Consider the following 22,778-nt stretch of genomic DNA (forward strand, 5'->3'; position numbering starts at 1 on the left):
AGTCATGTTTTTTGATTTCTCCAGTGCTTTCAACACAATTCAGCCATCACTGCTGAGGAGGAAGCTGGAGGTTGCAGGTGTGGACCAACATCTGGTTGCTTGGACCATCAACTTCCTCACAGACAGGCCACAGTTTGTGAGGCTGCGTGACTGTGTGTCTGATGTGGTGGTCTGCAGCACGGGGGCACCTCAAGGGACTGTGCTCTCCCCATTCCTGTTTACCCTGTACACATCAGACTTCACCTACGACTCCCACCACTGTCATCTGCAGAAGTTCTCAGATGACAGTGCCATTGTGGGCTGTGTATCAGGGGGGGATGAGCAGGAGTACAGGGGGGTCATCACTGACTTTGTTAGCTGGTGTGAAGTTAACCACCTGCTGCTTAACACCAGCAAGACAAAGGAGCTGATACTGGACTTCAAGAGGTCCTCACCATCACAGTCACCGGTGAACATCCAGGGTTCAGACATTGAGGTCGTGGACACATTTAAATATCTGGGTGTTCACCTGAACAACAGACTGGACTGGTCCAACAACACGGATGCTCTGTACAGGAGGGGCCAGAGTCGCCTTCACCTGCTGAGGAGACTGAGGTCCTTTGGCGTGTGCAGACAGCTGCTGAGGACCTTTTACGACACTGTGGTGGCCTCAGTGGTCCTTTATGGAGTTGTGTGCTGGGCGGGGGGCAGTGCAGGCAGAGACTTGAAGAGGCTTAACAAACTGGTTAAGAAGGCCGGCTCTGTCCTGGGCTGCACACTAGAGCCCTGCGCGGGACTATTTTCTTCATCCCGCTCCCGCCCGCACCCGCCAAATTTCTGACCAATCCCGCCCGCTCCCGCAACGTATGCGTTACACTCCCGCCCGCACCCGCAATATGTATGTCCACTCCCGCCCGCACCCGCAAAACTCATAGAATTTAGTCCCGCACAGTAATAGAGATGCATTGATTTTGTATCGTCTCCCGTCCCGCAGGAAAAAAAACACGTATTTTTATTGATATTATCAAAGAGATTCATGTCCCTCCTCCAGTCTCATCTTTTCATGCATTCCTCTTTTGTGTAATGTGCAACATAATCATTAAATATATTTTCACAAATCCTGTTCGGTAAAAAAAGTGTGCGTGTGTCCGCGCGCAGACAGATGGCCTGAAGCGCGCTGAACCAGCTGGGAAAGATGCAGGTCAAAGTCATTTGCAGGAAGAAAAACATTGTAATGGTTCAACAGAGCTGAAAATCTATGAATTATTTTTTTCCTGACGGAAAAATACTTTTTTTTTTTTTAGCTTCAGCCTTTTCCCGTTTTTGCTGTTTTGCGCCTCAGTGGGGCATTGGCACGCAGATCTGAACACGATGAACCTCGTTTGAGGTTCTTTTCTGCTTCATCAACTGACATCATGTCCCTGTCAGGAAACCTCTGCTTCTTCCTTATCCCGCGCAGTGTTGCCAGATAGATTGACAGCTCTTTCATCCTTCTGTTGCGCTAGAGCGTTCCGACTAACGTGTTAACCTGCTATGACCGTATTTTGCGCTCTCTGTGTAGAATACACTGGGAGCGCGGGGAAAATAACTCTAAGCTGCAGAAGATGTGAACAGGTAAACAGGTAGAGAGGAAAAGCAGGTAAAGAGGCGGGGGAGGGGCTTTGGCTTCAAACTCTGTCAGAGAGATGAAAACACGGCGTCAGATTCAGACGCAGCTTTCACTGCGGGAGTTGAAGCAGAGACTTTCTCTGGGATGATTCTATGAACTCAAACATGGAAACGTGATTATCAAGCAGAACTCTTTAAAATAATAAGTCTGATCTCTCCACATTCTTCGTGTCTACCATCATTGATGCACACATCGCTCCATGCAGCGATCAGACCAGAACTTTAGCTGATAGCTCCGCCCATACGCGACCGCGGTATCAGGCTTTAAAGAACACAATTTCTAAGAGGCGGGGCGGGGCGCTGCACACCCCCAACAACAGGTTAGATGAAAGTGGCCATTGGGCGTCTCTACCTGGTGCCTTCACGGAGCTTCAGTACATAAGACTCCAACAGCCGCACAGCCTAACGTAGTCCACTATTATATATTCATGAGATATTCATGGCTAAACTGATCCCGCAGAGTTTTTTTTTTTTGCCGCCCGCTCCCGCCCGCAGTACAATTCAAACCGCCCAATGCCGCGAGATTTGCGTTGGGTCACGCGGGACCCGGCGGGACCCAATCCCAATGCAGCCCTCTACTGCACACTTGAGTCCATCGAGGAGGTGGCGGACAGGAGGATGTTAGCTAAGCTGACATCCATCATGGAGAACCCCTCCCACCCCCTGCACAAAACTGTAGAGGCGCTGACCAGCTCCTTCAGCACAAGACTGTTGCACCCTCAGTGTAAGAAGGAGCGCTACCGCAGGTCATTCCTCCCCACAGCCATCAGACTGGACAACACCGTGTCAAAGTGACACTCCACGGTCCCAGGGGTGTTGTTTTTCAATTTTAAATTGTTTTTTGTTCCTGAACAGTTGTTTGTTTTTGTTTTTGGTGTGAACTTCATTAGTTATTTCTGTATTTTGAAAAAATTTGTAATGTGTTTTTTTTACAGTTTACATGTTTTGCAGACCGCATGTTTTTTACACTTTTGCAGCTGTATTTATTTAATATTTATTTCTTTATTTAATAAGAATCTCATTTTTGATAATAATTTTTCATAATAATTGTAGTAATATTTTTAATTATCTAATATAAATGTCATTTGTGATGTCCTTTATTGATGTTATATTATATAGATTATTTCTGAATGTCGTATTGCTGCCACAGAAATGAAATTTCCCCATTGTGGGATTAATAAAGTCATCTATCTATCTATCTATCTATCTATCTATCTATCTATCTATCTATCTATCTATCTATCTATCTATCTATCTATCTATCTATCTATCTATCTATCTATCTATCTATCTATCTATCTATATAGAATGCAAAGTTGCTAATCTCAAGTCAGGACTGATCTAAAGTGCAGTCAGAGCTCGTTCCATGTTGTAAAACCTGCTGCTGTGAAAAGATGTGTGGAAAAAAAAAGTTCAGTGCTGGGAAACTGCTGTTGAATTTATTCTGACTGCAAAATATCAGAGTTGTTTCATCAAATGACCCAAGAAATTACATCATCCTGAGAAAAAAAAATGCCTAAAATGTTTCCGTTAATACTGATAGTTCTTTCAACTCCTGAGTGTCTCAACCATCAAAAACCCTTGAAGTGAAACTCAGATCTAATTTTAAGGATGACAAGGACACTTTCATTCTGAAACTGCCTATATCAAACACTCATCTGTGCATTGGCATTCTCTAATTCTTTCTACTTAAATGCATTGTTCTTTGCTCTCACTGATTTTAATAAGCAACACATAAATAAATACAATACATAGAAATAAAGTGATGTGTATTCATTTATGTATTTTAAAACTCTAAGAATCTTGGCGTAAACCAAAAAAAATGATCAAAGGACAGCCAGTCTGGCCTCTCATCACTGCAAACCCAGACAACTAGAGCTCATCAAGATTCCTTTGAAGCTACAAGGTGTTGCACGGACTTTCGTCACCTACAAGACCAAACACTTCCTCAGAGCTTGTCTGTTGGTTCAAAAGTCTCACAACTATTTTTTTCAATTTAATTTCAGTTATCTGGTTTTAATATTTATCCAAAGTGAAGTGAAACCTGATCAAAGGTGTTTTGAAGATCCCACTAAACATAATAAAAAACTGCCTATTCGTGTTGCGATACAGAACTCACTGTGAGAGGTCCATGTGTGTCAGCTGATTAGGGACTGGATATAGGTTGACTGTTGTAAGGCCTGTGGAACAGTAGACAACATCAATGAGACACCTGGACTTCCTCTACACGCATTTTAGAGATCAATGTTGGCTCCATTTGAAGCATAACCATCAGACAAAAGCTCACTAAGGCAATCACGGCAGCTCAGTCATGCTCTGTTGGACTCACGGTTGCTGCTGGCGTGAAGCGTGCGCAGTGTGAAGCCGCTGAGTGTGAGCGTTCCCAGCTGGTTCCTTTGGCAGTGCAGAGTTTCCAGGTTGCACATGGAGCTCAGGTCTGCCGAATCCAGGAGGTTATCCCGTAGGTCCAGCAGGGTCACCTGACTCATTCCTGTTAGGGCTTCGCTTTTAACCCACCTAAGACTATTCAACCTGCATTTCAAAAGGGGGACAGAGGACTAAATATTAAAATCAAGGCATTATTATTAAGTAGAGAAAGTCATAAAGGGACAAAGGGAATCATTAAAAGCAAATATTCTAGCAGCACTCGGGCAAGATCAAACCTGTTATTTTATCGCTAATCTTAAAAAAACTTTAAAAAATCTTTTCATAGAAAAATATTGAGTTACAATGCAGTTGCAAGTGGCAAGGGTTACGGGTATGATGATCAGGAGAATAAAAACAGTAAAAGAACGGGACATCTGTGGCTCTGATCAACACACTGCTCCCCAGATGTTTCTCTCAGCAAAGGAACATGAATGACTGTAGTCAGCTATATCCCAGGTGTGAATGTAAATGTTAAATTACGTAATACTGTAAAAGCCAATCGTCCTGAAAAAATCTGGCTTCTCGAATTGAAACCTTTGTCCTTTTTTTAGGTTTGAAAGGAACTTCTGAGAAAACAGGGTTGAGCTACTCTATATCCGTGGCTTTTAATGTCTTATCATGAGTCGCTGACAAGCTACATTTACTTGTTTTATACTCTAAATACCGTATTTTCCGGACTATAAGTCGCTCTGGAGTATAAATCGCACCAGTCCAAAAATGCATTATAAAGTAGAAAAAAAACACAGATAAGTCGCACTGGACTATAAGTTTGAAATTTCCGGTCATTTTGACCGGAAATTTATTTGACAAAATCTGAGACGAAGAACTAATAACTTTCACAACCTCATATGACACAATCATAGCAGACTGTTTATCTCATAATTTCACAGTAATTCTTTCTCATATTTATTTATTCTTTTCATGAAGCATCATTGGCCAACTAATACTCTGTTTTCATCCTGTATTTGTAGAAACAGTTGTCATTTTTATTGCATTTCTGAATCTATGAAATCATTGGAAAATAGAATATTATGTTGTTAGCCTTCAAGATCTTACTGTAAAAAAAGGTTTGCTGATTCTCTGAGTCACTTAACCTACTCTTAACACTTAACACACCTCATACATCAAATTTAGCCAGGAACATCATCTCTGTTCCTCACAAATGAACATAACAGGAGGGTTAACAATGTATTTATTTCAATTTATTTCTAATATAAGTCACTGCGGAGTATAAGTCGCACCCCTTGCCAAACTATGAAAAAAAGGGCAACTTATAGTCCGGAAAATACGGTATTAGCCATGCAACTCTAAGGCTGGGTAAGAAAGAAGGGTAAAAAAGAAAAAAGAGACAGGGAGAAATGAGAACATTACTTCCCGGAGGTCGACGTTTCTTAGATGGCTCATTCTAATCAGTGTACATAAATCCAGACTCTCCACTCTGTTCCCAGCCATGGCCAGCTTGTCCACTGTACTTAATCTCTCAAGCACAGCTGGAATGTGAGAGAAATCATTGAAGGAGAGCCCCAGGCTGTTGAGTTGAGACAGGTCACCCAGTTCTTTGGGCAGAGATTGGAGATGGTTTCCATCCAAAGATAATGTCTGCAGGCTGCAGTGTGAAAAGGACATAATCTTTTATTCCAGAGAACTCATAATAAGTCTTGTGAGAGTTGGCACCACTCAGAATTTAAGATTTGAAAACGTTGTATGATTTCAGTTTTATGCGTTATGCATCTTCTGGTTTGAAAATGACAATCACAACCCTAGTTGATAAGACACAAGGAAGTAGATTAGAAAGGAAGGAATTTCAGAAAATCTGCAAAATATTCTAACAAAAAATGCTCAATAACTTAAATCGTTGATCTATTTAACGAAAATAAAAACTTTTGCCACTATTGCTTTACAGAAAAAAATATATTTCTGTTTCTAATAACTCCTTACAACCACTTGTGATGTATAAAAACTGAGTTTTTAACATGTTTTTAAAATGTTTTTCTGAAAATGGAGGACATATTTAAAGACAATTAAAATTAAAACTGCATTTCTGGTTATTTCTTTAATTAAATTGTTCTGAATCAGGTCCAGAGGAAAAAATGCAGTTGGAAAAAGAACTCTTTGTGACGTTGAACATATGCAGGGTGAGGCACAAGCCCCCTGCTTTGCTCCGCAATGGGGAGGGGAAGGGGGGTGAGGTTGATCGGGGCCAACAATCCCACCCACAACTCAGAGGTCAATTTCTAATGAACTACTGCCGCTCTGCAGAAACTATGTTCTAGAAAACAGCACAGGGTTTTTTTAAATGGCATACAATAAGTCGGTCTTTAATTCATTCACATGGTAATTGTTGTCTTGTGACTAAAAACATGTGGTGGATTGAGTAGGTGTGCGTCGAACCTCTGAAGGTTGCTGATCTGCTCCGGGATGGTGTGGATTTTATTACAGGACAGGTTGAGTTCAGTTAAGGTGAGGATTTCACACACACACTCTGGGAACACACCCAGACGATTGTGAGACAAGTTCAGGCTTTTTAGCTGGGAAAACCTAGAAACAGAAAAGAAAGAAACGACTTTAAGGATGCTAAAAGCGCCTGCTTTACTGCTTTTGGAGGCTGTGTTCCATTCAGCGTAGGCAAATGACTAACACATTACAGGGCGTAGACTCCAATACAATGTGGTACCCATACATTTCTGTGAAACACCTAATCATGATCCTTCCATTTAAAAAAGCCACAGATATCATAACAAAATATTATAGTATCGTATAGAAAAGTCATATAATCTGGCATGAACGTCAGGGTTAGAAGCAGCCCAGACTCTGATTGGGTGAAGAAAGCTACTAAAACAGAAGCAAAGTGAAGTGGATAGCACAGAGTGTTTCACTTATCAGACACATTTCACTTATCTGCTTTTTAACAGATAAGTTTAAAGTCCTTTTGCTTAAAGACTGCATGTTCTCGTAGTGGCAGCATGTGTTTCCAGGAACTGTTGAGCATTATCAGCAACTGCAATTTTTGAAATTCAAGACACAGATTGTGAAAATTACATCTCACACTACATTTTATCTACTGGTATATTCTAAAAGTTTGATGTGGTAAAAATATTACAGGCTACAAAAACGTGTTCTAATTTACTGGACAGACCATTAGTGCCAATACAATGAACTACAGAAATGTGTCTTTATAGAAAGACACCAATAAAGATAAATGCTCTTAACATCATTAACATGTTAGTGTGTTAAGTATTTATTAATGCAGGAATGCACAAACAAGCAGCCCACCAATGATAATAAAGACAAGAGAACTAGAGAAACGAAAGGGCTTCAAGATGATTCATTACTGTGTATTTAATAGTGTTCTGTTGGTTCAGTGCAGAAATATTTTGCAGCTAAATCACATTTTTTTTAAAAGAGCTGTTTTCTTCCATGTGATATCAGTCATTGCCTGTGTGCTGAGCAACAGGACATACTATGTGTGCTCAGATAAAAAGAGTTTTATGATTGGAAATCTGACAAGGTGAAGAAAATAAAAATCTGTAGATTTAGAAAAAAAGTGGGGTTTTCCACTGGTAGAAAAAAGCATTGCAAAAAAAACATCCACATACTGCTGGTTATAGATTTCACAATAAACCAAAAAACCATTGTTTTTTTATCTGTCACACAAAGTACTAAGACTATATTGATTTATACCAGTAAAGTTTTACATTGTTTTCAAGTTTTACTGTAACAAACTCAACTGAAGGAGGACAGCTACAAAGCACCTTGGGGGAATATTCCCAAATTCTGTCATGTTTAACCCTTGTGCTATCCTTGGCACTGTAACGTTGGGAGTTGGGTCATCTAGACCCACTAGACAGTGTGCTGAACCTTTTTTCTTCAATTATTTGTGAACCTCACTGGTGTCCATGGATAACATGAAATCTTTCCACCTTTATCCACCTTTGTCATGGTAGGGAGAACACGTCAATGTAAGGGTGGGGTCATCTAAGAAAGCACAAGGGTTACAAAAAATCCAAAGTTTGACAGTCTATGAACTTCCTCAAGGTCACCTGGGGAGGTTGAGCAGGCCTCCAGACCCCTGTAGGTTCATGAAGTTGTGCCGCAGGTTAAGGTGGGTGATGTCTTGACAGTAAAACAGGTATTCAGGCACTGTTTCCAGGCTGTAGCAGGACAGGTCCACCACACTTACTGTCTGAGACACTACCTGTACAGACACACAGCAACAGGAGGGATGAACAGTTCATTCTTGAAATGATTTATGCTGTTTTTGCTTGGTCTATATTACATCTTTAAAGAAACTATGTTGTTCTTTAAAAAATTAATTGAATAATTAAAAGTTACATTTATAGTCCAAAACTCAACTTAACAAATTCACACATTTCAGAAGTTTTACATTTTAAGTATTTTTACAAGTTTGTGTAATAAGAGTTCTGTGTCTTCTTCTGGTTTAAAAGGCGAGAGGCACCAATGACAAGGTGCAATACCGCCACCTACTGTTTTGGAGTGTACTTAAAAAAAACTTTAATCTTCTCAACAGTTCAGTTCTCCTCAAAAAAACCAATAACTCTATTGAAATTCTGCTCCCCTTTGATCTCTGATGTTTGATCTAAGCTTCATACATTTCCCTATTCTGTCTTGTTTACTGAATAGATGTTGTCCTTTCCTCTCCCATTCCCATTGTTTCTGCCAGTCTTCCATTATACACCTCCCAAAAATTGTCCTAACTTCTGTCCTTCCTAACAGAAAATCTATCTCCACACCCCGTTTCAACACCCGCTTTGCCAGAAAATCAGCTATGTCATTTCCCTCCAGGAAGAGCACTATCAGCATAGAGAATCTGTCGAGTTAACATCCATCACTGTGGAGACGATGCCTCCATGGGGCAGATCAGATGCATTCCCAGAGACAGGCAGCCATAGACACATTAAACCACTGAAGCTCACACACATGCCCAGCAGGGCCAGCTGGAAGCAAGAGAGCTGCCGAAAGAAAACACGGCAGATGTATTGCATAATGTGCACACACACTGTGACACACTCTTCATCTCTTGCTTACTTTTGATGCCTGCCGATGCCATCGCTGGTACTCTGCGAGTGAGTCGAAGTTGACAAAGTAAGTCTGGGCCTGTGAGCCGGCTGAGCTGAACATCAGACAGTGCTGCCTCCGCTTTACCTCCTCAACCTGGAGGCATCAGCAGAAAATCAAGGAGGGTAAACAGCGGGAGATTTATCCTGCTACAATTTGTGCAAAAATATATTCTGAAATATGGTAGGAGCCTAGCATTTGAAGCAATCGTTAGGTTTGAACTGTGAGCCAAACTGAATGTGTCTACATTCATTTATGGGTCTGGATTGTCTTTATTATGACTCAGCATTACCGTATTTTCACTTTTTATTTGTCTTCTGAACTCATCCAACAGTAACTCAGGTGATCTCAAGAGAGGAACCTTACTAAGCTCAATAAAATACAAATAATTGGTGGGGGGAAAAAAATACATTTTTTCAATAAAACACAAGAGCTGAATATTTTAGTTAATAGTTTATTATAGGAATATTTTTTTCCAGAAAAAAAAACTTTTTCAGCTTTTTTGAGTAAGAATTACCAGTAATAATTGAATTAATAAAGTTCCACCTATGATCCATTTATATAAATAGATATGTAGAAAAGGTTTTTCATAATCAAACACAGTTGGTTTTACATAAAGGTTTAGAAATATAAATCAATCAGTGCAATCTTATAGATAAATAATAAAATGTTGTTTTAGAGCTTCTACGTTCTCTTAGACCTGCAGTTGTTGACCCTCATCTAAACTCATACATGTACAGTATAATATAACATGCTGATTTGGGGTAAGATGTGTTCTCTTGAGATAATAAAGTAGCATTATATTTGTCCAAAGGGAGTTTGAAAAAATGTATTTAGGAATTGTGGTGGGAAATCTCACCTTTCCCCCCACCAGAGGCAGGATGTGCATCTTCCCAGTCAGACTGTCTTTCACAGACGCCACGATCAAACAGGTGCCACAGAGGATAACCTGCCGCTCTGCCCACTTGTGCAGCTGTGTTTTTCCTTTCCTCACGCTGAACACACCCTTCAGCAAGGTTCGCTCCTGCTGGTCCGCATTCACTGGACGTTCTGGAAGAAGGTTCATACAAACACACACGCTGATCAGTGCAGGTCCACAGGCATCAGAGAGAACCACCACCTCCCAAATTGAAGATGAATAATAATTCAAGCCAAATGACTAAACGTGGTTCCAGAAAATGAAGGTAGTAAAAACGTTAATGATAGAATCATGAAAACTGCCTCTTTTGCTCAATGTTATGTTATTGTTTTTTTATCCAACTCCTCGATTTTGCAGAAAAACAAGAAAATCTTCACTTCACTTTCAGTTTTTCCTGACCTAACAGTGTAAGCAGTACTGATGGATGACTCATGTTTGTCCCAAAACTTCACTTTGCTCAAGCCAATTATCACAGCTTGCACAGCGGGCATCTGAGTGCACTGCAGCAGAGACACATCAAACAGCAGAGCTCCTGTCTCTACCAAGCACACTCAGGTAAATGGCAGGTCAAATAAGTTGAGGAGGCTGGGCCTCCACCTCCCTTTCTCTGCTGGTACAGTTCCTTAAAACCCAGTTATGCTTCCTCCCACTCAGAGGCTCTTACTGGAAATCTGCTCACTCTCCCACTTTCTGCCGAGCTCATCCTTTCAGTCCACCTCCTCTTTCTCTCGGCGGAGGTGTCCAAATTAAGCAAAAGCATTCTTGTGTTTGTCTTTGCTGCAGAACCTAATGAGGTCAACCGCCTGGCTGGCAGATCAGTAGCATCTACTGAATTGGTGTGCCCTTATCACAACAGGAAAGATCAAACTTGTGGTTAGAAATCAGTTAAGACCATATAAGGTGACCCAAATCCTGGATAGCCATACTGGTGTTTTCAAGGCATGACAGGTGGTACTTTAAATTGAAAAAAAAATCAATAATTATCCATAAAAAAATATTATGAAACGTCTCAATTTTAAGTTAATGAGTAAATCTTACATTTAGCAGACTAATAGTTTTCTTTTACATCTAAATCCCAAGAGCCTTGAGTCTCATCCATAATAAAAATCCCTGTTGCAGACATTTTAATGTGTCAAGAAAAATTTTCTGAATAAAATCTTTTAAAACACTGAATCCTTTATTGAAATGAACACATTACGATGTTGTGCCTTGTGATTTTATTTAAACCAGAAATATTTTCCACTTTTTTTCCCCTCTATGTTCACGCTGTGTTTTGTCCATGTTTTGCATATTTCCAATCTCCTTTTCTGTGACATTTAAAAGTTGTATAACCCTTTTTATAAACCTTTTTTTTATTGTACAAAACTAAATGTAATCTGTTAACTACAAACATTCTAAACACACGGGAGAAAATGCCAATTGTTTTTCAAAACCTTACAGTCATCTGCTAAAATTTTATTTTTTCAAAACACCCAACTGAAAGTCCCAGCCTTTAGAAGCCATGTTCCAAAGTAAACACACAGGCAAACCCCAAGGCCTGCAAAACTGTTAGTTGCTAGGGAAACTTTCTGTTCACAATATCAAAGTCCAAACAGAGTAAGTAAATCTGCATACTGCCCTCTGCATCTTCTAACTGTTCTGCAAAGAACCCAAATCAGCCCATCCTGCCAGCAGTAAATAGAAAAGAAGTGCTGAGCGTTCCCGGTGGCTCAGTCTGGGTTTGGTTGTCAACGCAGCGACATGTTGTGCAAAACACTTTTCTAAAGAGATGGTGCCACAGAAGGCCCTGAGCTAACCAGAAGCCTGTGTGAAACATTTTTACAGCAATGTGAAAAGTAACTGATGGAGCGTGTGACTTCTTATCTCCACCATCCTAATCTGAAATGAGTTTGTGCTCTTTATCTAGTAAAATAAAAAATAAAAAATCACAGTAAAAGTAAGGGCTTCTCAATTTACATGACACATCAGAAAAACTGCAGGACGGCAAACTTTGCTGCTCTTTCATCTCACAAACATTTTTTTTAGATGACATGAGAACAGACAGAAAGATGGAAAAAAAAGTAATAAAACGATAAGAAAACTAAATCTAAAAAAAACATAATTTCAACACAAAGATCCACTGAGGAAACATGTTGCTTCCAAATTTTAAGAGATCAAAAATATCTACCTCAACACTTTTTTGCATAAATGTAATTGCTGCAGTCATAGCAGCTAGATCAGAAAGGTGTTGTTTACATTTACATACGCTTGAATAAAAGTCTGCATGCATAATTTAAGATCCCACCACTTGTCTTTTGACTTTAACTGAGGTGTTTGCGCATTTCTGGAATAAGCAGCAAGTGGAGCAACGCTGATTTGTAGATGAAAGCTATTAAAGGGCTAGTCAAAAAAAAAGATTCATCCAGACACTGATAAGAGACCAAAACATTCAAATGATTATTTTACGAGTTAAAGTGCAGCTATTTTTCCAATTTCAAATTATTTGTGAAATAGTTTTCTTTAGAAATGCATGGTCTTCCTGCCAGCCTTTGCCTGCCTGCCTGCTTGCCTGGCCTGCCTGCCTGCCTGCCTGCCTGCCTGCCTGCCCGCCTGCCCGCCTGCCCGCCTGCCCGCCTGCCCGCCTGCCCGCCTGCCCGCCTGCCCGCCTGCCTGCCTGCCTGCCTGCCTGCCTGCCTGCCTGCCCGCCTGCTTGCACACCACAGCTTATGCCTCACCCACGACTGCATGGACTGCATTAGCATGCACTGAAGGTTCAGCTACAAACCAAAACCCTAAACTGTTTTTGACTGCAAATTCAAGTTCAGTACAGAGATAACATATAAAAATGTGCAGCTTTTTCTTTTATTTTAAGTCAAAATAAATATGTAGCAACATCATCTAACATTAATAAAAAAGGACAGACTGCATAAAAGTTCCCAGAAATTAGGCAGTTTGGATGGTGGCCAGATTTTATTATCACCTCTATGTGAAAAACTGTACAGGGTTAAACTCAAGAAGAAACAGAACTCCTTCACAGAAACATCCCATTACAGGGAGCTGTCAGTAAATGACAGAGAGCTGGTTGTCTCTCTGCAGAGCTCTGCTGCTGAGGGCAGTTCTATAGGAGCCTGGATCTGAGCAGAATTTTCCTGACTGTTTCTCAGGGTTCACATCCAAGAAGTAGCTCCCCTCTCTACTGGGTATTCAAATCATGTTGATTACTTTCTGTGAGGACAACATTATTGTAACTCTGAGTTTTATGCACTTTGTCACCTATTTTTTTTAAAAGAAATCTCATTTTAGCTTTAATTAGCAAATCAGTCCCACTCAAAGTAATCATTGTTTGATGCTATCCAGCTGGTTTTGAACATGATGGCATGTGGCAGCCTGACAGACAATAGAGTTGGTGTGAACTCTCAGCACCTTCAGGATTCTGAGCTCAAAGATGAAAAAGATCCCACAGGCAGGAGGACAAGGAGCAGGGCCTCCTGCCAGCTTCATCTGTGCTGCAGCTGCAACTCAGATCCTTGTGGCTGTTGACATTAAGGTTTCTCTCTTGAAATCTTTACTCCCACTTTTTGTGTTTATTTTCATTTCATCTGTGCACCACAGCAGAAGGGTGTGTTTGTGTCAGATGCATGGTTACAAAGTTGACAACATCACCTGTTGCTCTGGACTTTGAGACACGACAGCTCAAGTGAGACAAAAAGGCAGTAAAACAACGGGATAAGAACTAAAAATCACATGGCACTTTTTCCACTTTAAATAAAAAAGGTGGGTAAAGATCAATGTGGAAAAACACAATTTCTATGCTTGTCTTGTTTCCTTTAAAAGGGCAGCAAGGAGCTCATGCTACTGCAGATCATTATTAATTGTTGCCAAGACTTTATTGAAGACTAATAAAAGGTGCACAGTTATTACTGCTGCTGATTCTTGATCTAAGATGTTATTGAAGGTAAACACCACTTTTGCATTTTCTGAGAATCAGTAGCTGCTAAAACCCCCAAAAATGTAGTTTCCTCAGTAAAAAACAAAACAAAAAAAAGGATCAAAATATGTAATATAACAGTCTTTTGTGTTGGAGCACAGAATTCTTTGTTTGATTCTGGTAACAGCTGAGAAGTAGGCAAGATCTGGCTAGAAGCAGGCTAACGTTTTTTTAATAAGTTAGTTTCCAGCTGAACATGTCACAGAGGTGAAGCTGCACAAATCAAAATCTCCTTTGGACTAAGAAAGGTTGCGTTTACCTTGGCACCATTACCTTTTCTAAAATACTTTCATCATATGAAATTTGATTGCAATTGTGGAAAATGAAATTCTTAAACGTTTAAGAAGTTTTTAAACAAAGAAATTGGAAAAAAGGAAAGTGCACAGTTAATAAACATAGCTCTTAAAGACAAGGAAGTTTTTTTAGCGCAATTAAACCCGGGTGGCATTTCAGAATCCTTTATTGAAAAAAAGGCAAATTTTTTAAGAAAGAGCACAGTGAGGATCCGTTTGATAAAATAAATCCAAACCACTTAAAGAGACAGGAAGGAATCTGGCCGCATGAAAGTCAAGAGGCAGATTTTTTTTTTTTTTTTTAGTTCCTCTTTCTCTGACACAGCAGTGGGAAAAGTCCCACACAAAAAAGATCCTGCTGACTCGGCATAATCATCAATTGGTTTATGAAGTTCAAACACATTTGTAAGGAGCAGGGCCTCTATGTAAGGGATAATGGCCTTTGAAGTGTGCATTATCAGAAACTAACGCACTTCACGGAAGCAACCGTCCTCTGCTTCACGCCAGATGGTTCAGACTTCCATGGTGTGCGTTAATTCTGATAATGCACACTTTGTCTTCCATTATTCCGCTTATTCCATGGTCACTTACAAAAGAAATAAATATTCAATTAGTTTTAGTATTATATTCTTGTTATTTTTTCAGTTTAGATCGCTTTTTTTCACAAAAAGTGGACTATTTGTTTGTTCCTGCAGCAGAGAGTGGAAATTTAAGGAATTTGAGATTACTGAGTCAGTACTTACCACTGTAGAAACGGATCAAACAGCTGAGGTCAGAGTTAGCAGCTTCATGCTGCACCCGCGTCAGGTCAGCGTACCCCATTGATGTCAAGTAGTCATAAACCATCTGGAGGGGTTGCTCAGAGGAGTCCATTCTCCTGAGAGACAAAGAATAGCATGAGTGTTATATTAGCGTGAAGTTACAAGCCATAACCTGGAAAAGAAACTGTTAGTGTGGAAAATTCATGTTTGGGGAGCTGCTTTGCTATTACAGATACATTAAATAGTATCACTGTCTATCATTTTAAATTCTGAGTAAATTTGAAAGATAGATGAATAAATTGTGTCTAATTTTGACATTATTAAGCTAAAAAAATCTTTTCAATGAGTTATTGTGATTTTATTTCTTTGACTATCAAAATTAACAGCATATTTGTGCATTTACAGTGGACCAAGAACCCTTTGTCAGTCCCTAATTCTGCAAGTTGTCTTCCTTAAAAGATGAGAGGTCTGTAATATTTATCATAGGTAAAGTTCAATTGTGAGAGACAAAATTTAAAAAAAGAGAGAATCCAGGAAAGAATTACTCACGCTGTGGGCTTCAAATAATCTTGAGCATAATAAAGAAATAAAGAATATGGTTCTTGAGGAAACATGGAGGAGGGAAGTGGTCAGTGACCTGAAGAAAACTGGGACCACAGTAACAAAAGTTACTATTGGTAACACACTACATGATCATGGGTTTCAATCAGCCAGTACAGATCCAGAACTCTCTAGATACCGTACTGATGATCCAGAGGAAGACTGGGAGAAAGTCATGTGGTTAGATGAGACCAAAATGAAACTCCTTCATATAAACGCCACTCATCATGTTTGGAGCGAGAAGAATGCTGAGTTGCCTACCAAAAGCATCATACCCATGGTGAAGCATGGGGGCAGAAGCATCATGATTTAGGACTGCTTTTCCACAAAGGGGACAGGACGACTGATTTGTATGATGGAAAGGATGAATGGAGCCATGTATGTGAGATTTTCGGCAAAAACCTGCTTCCAACAGTGAGAGCATTGAAGAGAAAACATGACTGGGTATTCCATCATTATAGTGACCCCAAACACATCACCTGGCCAGCAAAGAAGTGGCTTCATAAAAAGCGTTTAACGGTTCTGGAGTGGCCTAGCAGGTCTCTGGACTTCAATCCAATATAGAGTCTGTGGAGGGAGTTCAAAGTCTGAGAAGATCTGCATGAAAGAACGGTACAAAATAGCAGCTATGATGCGTGCAAACTTGTTCTGCAGGAAATGTTTGACCTCTGTCATTTACATTATTGAGGGGGAACTTTTGTTATTGAACAAATACCTATTTTCTGCACATTTGCGCATCTCTAATCTTTAAAAAATGAGATACACTAATGTCATCAACTGGATCCTTGTACATACTGTTTCTCACAGTTGAAGTGTACCGATGCAATCACTATTTTGGTTTACCATTGAGTTTGGTATCAAAACCTTTTAAGTCAACTTCTATTTTCTGTTTCTCACCACATCTGTCAAAATGTTTGAGGACTCCAACAAGTTTGATCCATTAGCCCTGGCAGTTCATGTTATCTCAAAAGCACCTCTGCATATGAAATCCTGTTAATGGGTTTGCAGTTTTAGTTTTGAAAGCACAACTGAGGAAGGCCAAATTACAATGTCAAACAACAACTGTGAGTGACTAAGCATGGAAATGTAGCGCTTGAAATGCATTTTCAGTTTGCAGCTCCATCCAACTATGAAAAGCCCCAGTATTAATAACCTTATGCTGGGCTGATGGATCTGCCAGCTGATGTAGCCGTTTACAGATATGTCTGTTCATAGGAAAAAACATGAAACATAAATCTCTTGGAAGAGCTAAAAAGGATTTCAAAAAGCTAACTAACACAGCACAACACTTCAGAGAAGCATCTCCTTCCCTCTGAGGATCGTCTTACTTCTCATTAGACAGCTGTGGCCTTAACACTTCAGAGAAATTCCTCTGCAGCTTCCAGACAGCAGTCAATGAGTGACAGTCCCATCCACAGCGAGCACAGACACACCTGACTGATTCACAGAGTCATCAGCGCTGGTTTATGCAGCCGGAAGCTAGAATCAAACCAGAATTTACAAATGAAACAGTGAAGACTTACAGTAGAAGAGCCTTTAACTCTTCACTTTATCATTTTAAAAATAAAACACCTAATTAGCTGTCTTAAATTTAGATCAATCCCGGCAAAATGAATAGATTTATGACTTTCGCAGTCATAAGGCTTTCTGAGAGGACCCATTGGACGAATCTGACAGGCTCCCTTATGAAATGACATGCTAAATTGGAAACTCTGGGCATACCCAGACTGAAAGAATGACATGCCCCATGTGTCCTATAAGAACATTTAATGAATCCCTAAGGAAGAGCCTGTTGCTGGGAAAAGAAGTCTGCTCTGCTTAGCTCACCCTGTGTCACCTTCACTGGATCCTAACCAGGAACAGGGTGAGTGGCTCATAATTAGATGAGTAGAATGAATGGATGTCTTCCATCAGCTCTATTGTAACCTTAAATCTATCTTAAAAAAGAGAGAGGGGCCTGACATAAGCCAAAACCCAAACCTTCCAGTAAGCAGCACATCAGCACAACCTATAAATGGAAACCCCTTGCCCAAAAAAGCATCCACCTCTTTCTTTATCTCCGTATTTGCAAATACATCCTCCATGTCCTGCTCACTGCTGTCAAGCCGTTTTTCACGGTTTTTATGCTCAGAGTAAAGCATCTCACAGTGATAAATGAGCTAAGCAGAGGTTAAAAGAATGCAAAAACAAAGTCTAAAGACTAAAAGCCTTTAAACGCAAACATGTAACAGAACAGAAGCCAATTCCTCCTTTAATGTAGCTTATTTTACTGGTTTATTGTCAAAGATTTTTTTCTTATTACTTTGTTTAAAATAAATGATTGTGCCTTACAGACAGCAAAACTCAAATTTCAGAAGTTGAAGATGCTACTGTGTCAGTCTGAAATCCATGTCCCTGCAGAGCTGCATGGATCAAGTAAAGGCTGAAGCTAAAAACCTGGCTCGCTCACTAAAATCTTTCATTGCTGCTCTGCTTAATGCTACAGTGCCTTCAGTCTTCAATCAGCAAACATATAATGTTTCATATGCTTCTGCTGACTAGCGGCGTATGAACTGATGACCAGTCTTCTGTCATGTTTCCACCATGGCCATCTGCAGAGTGAGCAAACATGACCTGCCAACATCATTTACCAACTGTCCCTTTTCTCCCTCATAAACCTGACAAATGATTTTCTTTCTTTAGGCTTTCACTTGAAAGTCCACATGTTCACAGTAAATTAAGGAGGCAGCACAGTTGCCAAAGACGGAAGGCCTACGCTATGGAGATTTAAACTGAGCCCTCCTTTTCTCTTTACTTCTATTTCAACAGGAGCTTTGGATCAGTGATCTACAAAATCAAACGATCGTTTTTCATTCCAACCTGCATGTCCTGAATGGAGCACACTGTCGGTTTGTGTGGATGGAGGATAACTTGATAAGCTTCTGTGCAAGAACATTAAGACAAACTTTATTTAAAATCACAATTTTTCTAATTTACTGGAGCTAGCTTTGATCACAAATGTGAATCTGTTTGTGTCTCAATCAGCTGAATAATAGCTCATATTTCCCTTGCAGAATGCTTGACCATTGAAAACCCAAAGCACTCATGGTATTCTATTTAATGGCACTGTGATCTGGTAAATGCCTGTAAGTGCACAGCAATGTATGCTAAGCAATTCCGATGAAGCAGAGCTGCAGAAACAGTGCCGGCTCCAGTTTGTTTCCCCAAAAATAGCAACAGTCTGCAAACAGCAGCTGGACACTGGCTGCTGCCAAAACGTACCAAGTAATTTCTTTCATCTCAGCTCAGCTCAGTGTATTCACCTGACAAGATCTCCATGGAGCTGAATGTAGAGCTCCTGTCCATCCCTCTGAGCGCAGAGCTCATCCACTGTGGTACTAGTGGAGCAGAGCACCAACTGCAGGTCCGTCTGGGGGTTGGAGGAGGTTTGTGGGCCAGAGGAAGGTGGTGGGGGCTCCGCAGTGCCCCTGTAAAGGCACACACAGCCCCGCTGGGTGTCCCCCTTCAGCCAGTCCCTCTCCCGAGACCCAAATCGACTTTTTCTAGTCACACAGCTCCGGCTCCCGTTCCGCTTCATGTTACGCTGCTGGCAGAGAAATCAGTCTTTTTTAGCACGGACAGTGTAAACAGTCCTGCATGATTATAACAGCGACAGACTTGGGATACTGATGTGTTAGCATATCTACTCAACACAATCTAAGGTTTTATTCTAAACAGGTTTGAGCACAAAAGTCACCTGAGACAGTTAAAACTGTTCCAACCACCATAAAAAAAAAAAACACTTTCTTGCATGAAATTAAACCGTCCACTGAAAGTCTGTGCTTTTCCACCTGCAGTTCCTTGTGTAAAGTCCAGTCATTTTAAACCAAAGATGATCTTGCAAATGATTCATTTCAGGTCCTTTGATTCTGGCATTTATCACTAAAATTAGGGCTGCATGATATAAGGAAAACCTGCCATTTGGGATATTAATGATCAATATTGCGATGGCAATAAAACTTGTGATACATGAACAAATAGCAAAACAACAAAAAACATAATCTCCATTTCACTGCAACAGTTTCATTTAGAGTCAACATCGCTTAAATTATACTCTAGTCTAAATGACCCTCATTTGCATAGGAGGCCAGCATCTAAAAGGGCTCCATCCGATTGGTCAAATGCATAAATGGATTTATTTGATTCATTAAATCTCTAAGCTGCCATAAGATTGTTTTAGCATATTTAAGGTTAGCATTTATTGCAATTTTCGCCATATTTTGCAATATGTGTATTACACAATTTGATACCGCCATAATGATAATCTTGTGATTTATTGTGCAGGCCAAAATAAAATCAATTATTTTCTGATAAACTGGGAAAAAAAATGAATAATTACATTAACACTTAAAGACATCAGAAGGGTATCAAACTTCACCTTTTAGGACACTTTTGAAATTATGCAATAAAAAATAGGATGGTCAAGTGGCTCAAACAATAGTCTTCGTGTATCCTCAGTCTTCCTAGAAGAAAAATGACAAATTACAATCTAATGTGACATTATATGGTTTAGGATATAGAGCTGGGTTTGAAATTTAGAATAATTAAGTTATTCTTTACTTATAAAACTCTAAATGTATTTATCAAATCTATTGGTTTTCTGTTAAATCCATTTTGTTGCTTTTTTTCAAGTAAAACCCAGCTTCTCTGTTAGTTTCTAATATTAGAATTCATCATTTTATCAACAAAAGTTCCTGATTTTCCCCCCCTGCTTTTTCATTACCAGAATGCACATTTGAAACTATAAACTAGTACTGAATTGAGTTGAAATGGAAATTCTACCATGATGAACTTGTGAATCCAGAATCAACTGTTTGGCAGTGATACCTAGTCCTATCTACCCCTAGGGTCATGTTTTCATATAACAACAAATGTTGAAGTGGATAAGCGTCTGAGGAGCTCCATGAAAGAGCTCATGTCCATGGCAGGAGGTCTCTTTTTTTGTTGTAGTAACACAACACGGAAAAAAACGTGCAGCTTTGACACAGACGCTTCCTCACAGAGGAGGCCCAGCAGTCAGGTTTTTAAGTAAAATATTTGCAGAGCATTCCAATCTAAGCAGTCTGATTGGTTCTTTAGAGGTTATGGGGACTAGAAACTGGTGAAAAACAAATAACCAGGAGGACTTTGTCACTTTGCAGTTATATTTGTGCTGCAGGTAAATGCCATATGCACAAATGTAAATGCACAAAGCAAATTTCACTAAATTAGTATGACATTCCTAAAAGAAAAAACTAGACTAAAATGACTAGTTTCATGTATATGTTGTTGCAATTGATAAGAACTGACTATTTCTAACACTTATAATCTGATTATTGATTTATATTCCATTTTAGTATTTTTTCATTTTAAGAACATTAAACTTAAAAATGTAAATAAATGTGGATTTAATTTTACTTTTAAGGTCTCTCCTCTGTTTGAGCTTTTCAACAGAGGCACATAATTCAATGACAGCAGGAGCAGAGTTTGAATGTCACACCTGTTGCAGGGGGGAAACATGAAAATCTTGGCAAGAAGAAAAAAGGTAATCATTGATATTCTTGCAACTGCTCCCTTCCAGGTGTGGCGAGTCTTGCTGTCTAATGCAAAACTTCACTGCATAGTGGCAAACGCATCAATATAACGTGCAAATGATGTGAAACTGGTTACACTTTGGGGAAAATACATTTACCTGAAAACATAATGACGGTATAATACTACTTATTCTGGATGTAATATGTGAGTAATGTGCACTGTCAGGCTGGCTGTCATCTTCTCAGGTGTCCGGCAGAAGGCCTCGACATGACAGGTCTGCCTGCTTTCTGGCTGCTGTGACTTTACCTCTCAATGAATGGAGATCAGCACACTTGACACACACGCCGTTACATAATAGGCATTCATCGCCTGCACTTTGCTCCGTTTCCGTCTTTCAGCGCCATAAAGGCATGTTTTCAGCACTCCGTGGTTCACGCGCAGCATCACGGGTCGGTCACGGTGGGACTTGCCTTTAGCACTCGGATCCCGGTCGCGGAATGAGCCCCGGGACCGCTGCGGCTGCCGCGACCAGTGGTGTGGTTGAGCCCCGCCTGGTGGACCACCGTGTCCGGCTGCCTGTCGATGCAAGCCCCGTTCCCTCCGACACCCCCTGCCTGCTTCTGTTGGATGTTGCGGGTGGAGAGCGCCGCGCTGCCGTCCTCGTCCTCCATCGTCATGTGGGATTCCGGTTATGAGGTCCAGAAGGCGAGCGGCTGACCGATTCCCACGGAGAGACGAAACAGCATCCCGCGTCCGCGCAGAGACGCCATGTCCCGACTGATGCGACTGGAGCCGCACAGGCCTGCAGAGGGCTGCTCAATAAACATGACATAGGCGGGGCCAGGCGCGCGGACATGGGCGGGGCTAGGATCGCGGACATTATGAGCGCAAATCGTTTTTATGGGAATATCTGTTGGCATGCGCAGTTTAAGGGGCTTTAAATAAACACAGCTTTCAAAATAAAATAAAAAACTTAGAACAAAAATTGCTATTAGATTCAGCAACAATAAAATATACTAAACTGGTTTACATACGCACTCTGAATATGGTGTTTTTTTACATGTTCTAGCTACAATTTTCCCATGATGGAGGACAATTATAAAGAAAACTTAAGCCTAAAATTGTATTTATGAGTATGTCTTAATTTAAATCGTTGTGAATCAGGAGCAGATGAAAGAATGCAGTTGGGGAAAGCCTGTAGGTGTGAGCCTATGACAGGCCACAAGCTCTGTGCTCCGCTCCATTCCATTCCGATGCATCCACTTGCAGACAAATAGATCCATTAGCATATTAATTTTCCTCTTCTGAGTTTGCGTCTGGCTTAAAACTGTACGGCTGGATAGCTCCAATATTGCTAACCATATTTGTTGCACTGCTAATGTTAGGTTGAGGAGTTTGTAAACAAGCAGGAGAAAGTGTAAAGAAGAGGATGATGGGAAGGTAGGGTGGTCTTACTCTGCACCAACAGTCCCACCCACAACTCAGGTGAATTTCTAATAAACTACAGCTGCCATGCAGGAACTGTAGTAGAAAAC

General features: G+C 40.4%; 1 protein-coding gene across 1 annotated transcript in view; it reads right to left on the bottom strand.

The window, feature by feature from the left end:
- Positions 1-22,253, bottom strand: part of phlpp2 (PH domain and leucine rich repeat protein phosphatase 2) — a 33,634-nt gene extending 11,381 nt beyond the window's left edge. Inside the window, exons 1-10 of the mRNA XM_020714164.2 lie at positions 21,714-22,253; positions 18,993-19,276; positions 15,073-15,206; positions 10,010-10,200; positions 9,121-9,246; positions 8,115-8,269; positions 6,466-6,612; positions 5,450-5,680; positions 3,977-4,179; positions 3,767-3,827 (exon numbers count right to left, since the gene is read on the bottom strand). Of these exons, the coding sequence (XP_020569823.1) occupies positions 3,767-3,827; positions 3,977-4,179; positions 5,450-5,680; positions 6,466-6,612; positions 8,115-8,269; positions 9,121-9,246; positions 10,010-10,200; positions 15,073-15,206; positions 18,993-19,276; positions 21,714-21,920 (1,739 nt within the window). The 5' untranslated portion in view covers positions 21,921-22,253. The remainder of the gene's footprint in view (positions 1-3,766; positions 3,828-3,976; positions 4,180-5,449; positions 5,681-6,465; positions 6,613-8,114; positions 8,270-9,120; positions 9,247-10,009; positions 10,201-15,072; positions 15,207-18,992; positions 19,277-21,713) is intronic.
- Between the last annotated feature and the right edge of the window lie 525 nt (positions 22,254-22,778).

The sequence above is a fragment of the Oryzias latipes genome, chromosome 3, assembly GCF_002234675.1.
Source record: "Oryzias latipes chromosome 3, ASM223467v1".
In the NCBI taxonomy this organism is placed as follows: domain Eukaryota; kingdom Metazoa; phylum Chordata; class Actinopteri; order Beloniformes; family Adrianichthyidae; genus Oryzias; species Oryzias latipes.